The 1,910-nt window shown below is 60.9% G+C and overlaps 1 protein-coding gene across 1 annotated transcript in view; it reads left to right on the top strand.

Moving 5' to 3' along the window:
* The window catches only part of WHAMM (WASP homolog associated with actin, golgi membranes and microtubules), a 31,774-nt gene continuing 29,864 nt past the window's right edge, over window positions 1–1,910 (top strand). Inside the window, exon 1 of the mRNA XM_017502265.2 lies at window positions 1–1,376. Coding sequence (XP_017357754.1) covers window positions 780–1,376 — 597 coding nt within the window. The 5' untranslated portion in view covers window positions 1–779. The remainder of the gene's footprint in view (window positions 1,377–1,910) is intronic.

Genomic DNA, 1,910 nt, shown 5'->3' with positions numbered 1-1,910 from the left:
AGTTCTTGAAGGCCGCCTGGCTGGGGCGTCTCTATGGCCGAGCTGGTACTTGGTATAAAGTGAAGAGTTGGAATGCAGATTGTATTTAAACACCCTGGCTGGGAGCTGTGGTGCCCTGAATTCTCCCTCTTACTCCATCCTCTCAATACTGGCATACAGCCAACACTCAGTAAAAGTTTGCTGAGTTGACAAAAGTAAATTTGTGGCTTCTGTCCAGTACTTGGCACTTAGAAGCCCTCAATAAATGACTATCAAGTTTGTTTCATCTCCCCAGCACATTTGTGACATTCTTGAGGGCGGGAACCATGTACTCAATAGGGCCGTGATGACAGAAGAGGAAATCAGCTTGGTCCCTGTTCATAGAAGTTCATAGTTTAGTGTGGGAGACTAAGATAATAACTCGCCCATTTAAAGATATTTTTCCAACGTTCGCATGTATTGGGTGGAAAAGGTGAGGCAAGAGTTGTATTTCCCAGACTCCGGACCAGGTTGCGAGATGATTGACATCCGAGGGAGACCTTCTCACCTTTTCATTAGTTGTCGCTGACCCTCCCTTCTATCACCCAACCAATCACGGACGGACACTTCGCTTAAGCCCCGCCTCCCGCAGCCAGCCAATCAGAAGTGCCGGGGGCCGGGGCGCCGCTGGGACACTGACGCGGTTTCGATTCCAGCGAAAAATGCCTCAGCTCGGACTGTCTCGTGACAGGAGGTGTGAGGAGGACAGCCCCGCGCCCGCCGAGCCCTAGAGCCGCTGCCGCCAACTGCCGCCGACTGTCATGGAGGACGAGCAGCCTGACAGCCTGGAGGGCTGGGTGCCGGTCCGGGAGGGCCTCTTCGCCGAGCCCGAGCGGCACCGGCTGCGCTTCCTGGTGGCCTGGAACGGCACGGAGGGCAAGTTCGCTGTGACTTGTCACGACCGCACCGCGCAGCGGCGGTGGCGGCGCGAGGGGGCCCAGCCCGAGCCCGAGGCCGCCGTGTCCCCCCCAAGCTGGGCCGGCCTGCTCTCGGCCGCGGCGTTCCGCGGCGCGCACCGGCAGCTGGCGGCGCTATGGCCGCCTCTAGAGCGCTGCTTCCCGCGGCTGCCACCGGAGCTGGACGTAGGTGGCGGCGGCGGCGGGGCTTGGGGCCTGGGGCTCGGGCTGTGGGCGCTGCTGTGGCCGGCGCGCGCGGGCCCCGAAGAGGCGGCGCTGCGGGAGTTGTGCGGACAGTTGGAGCGCTACCTGGGCGCGGCGGCAGACGGCTGCGGTGGCGCCACCGTGCGCGACGCGCTCTTCCCGGCTGAGGGCGGCGCGGCAGACTGCGAGAGCCTGCGCGAGTTCCGGGAGCGGGCCCTGCGCGGGCGGTGGGCCGAGGCGGACGCGCGGCTGCGCCAGGTAAGCGAGGCCGGGCCTAGTCCGCGCTTCCTAGGCTTGGGACCCTGTAGGAGGCTCCCCGGGCGCCGAGAGCCCGGGCTGACAGCTGACGAGGGGGAGCTGGCGGGCGGAGAAGGCCGCGGACTCCGCGGTGCTTTCGCCTTCGCGGGACCGCTGTGCGAAGCAGGCGGGAGCCCCGGGAGGGCCTGCAGAGAGGGCGAGCGAAGTTAGAGCCTAGTGTACTTGCAGCTGGGAGCTGGGCTGGGCTCCCAACCTTTGCCCTGGAGATGCTGGCAGAGCAGGGTGTTGTAACGGGAAATGCCAGAAATATTGCAAGCAAAACTAAACAATCCATCCACGTAGGAAAGAGTAACACGGACTAAATGTAAGCAATTCCAAGTCTGTGTATGAGGGAAAGTCACAAACGGGATAAAATGCTTTAACGGAAGAAAGGGCTTTTAGGAGATAGAGTGTTTTAAGTAATAAAGACTTGGTCAAATGGAAAGCCGGCAGAAAGTGAACTTTAGTCATCAGTTTGGAATAACCGCAGGAGTG

This window comes from Cebus imitator, unplaced genomic scaffold (assembly GCF_001604975.1).
Source record: "Cebus imitator isolate Cc_AM_T3 unplaced genomic scaffold, Cebus_imitator-1.0 Scaffold295, whole genome shotgun sequence".
Lineage (NCBI taxonomy): Eukaryota > Metazoa > Chordata > Mammalia > Primates > Cebidae > Cebus > Cebus imitator.
Note: the sequence above shows the minus strand (reverse complement) of the source record. Positions and strands in the feature narration are given on the sequence as shown.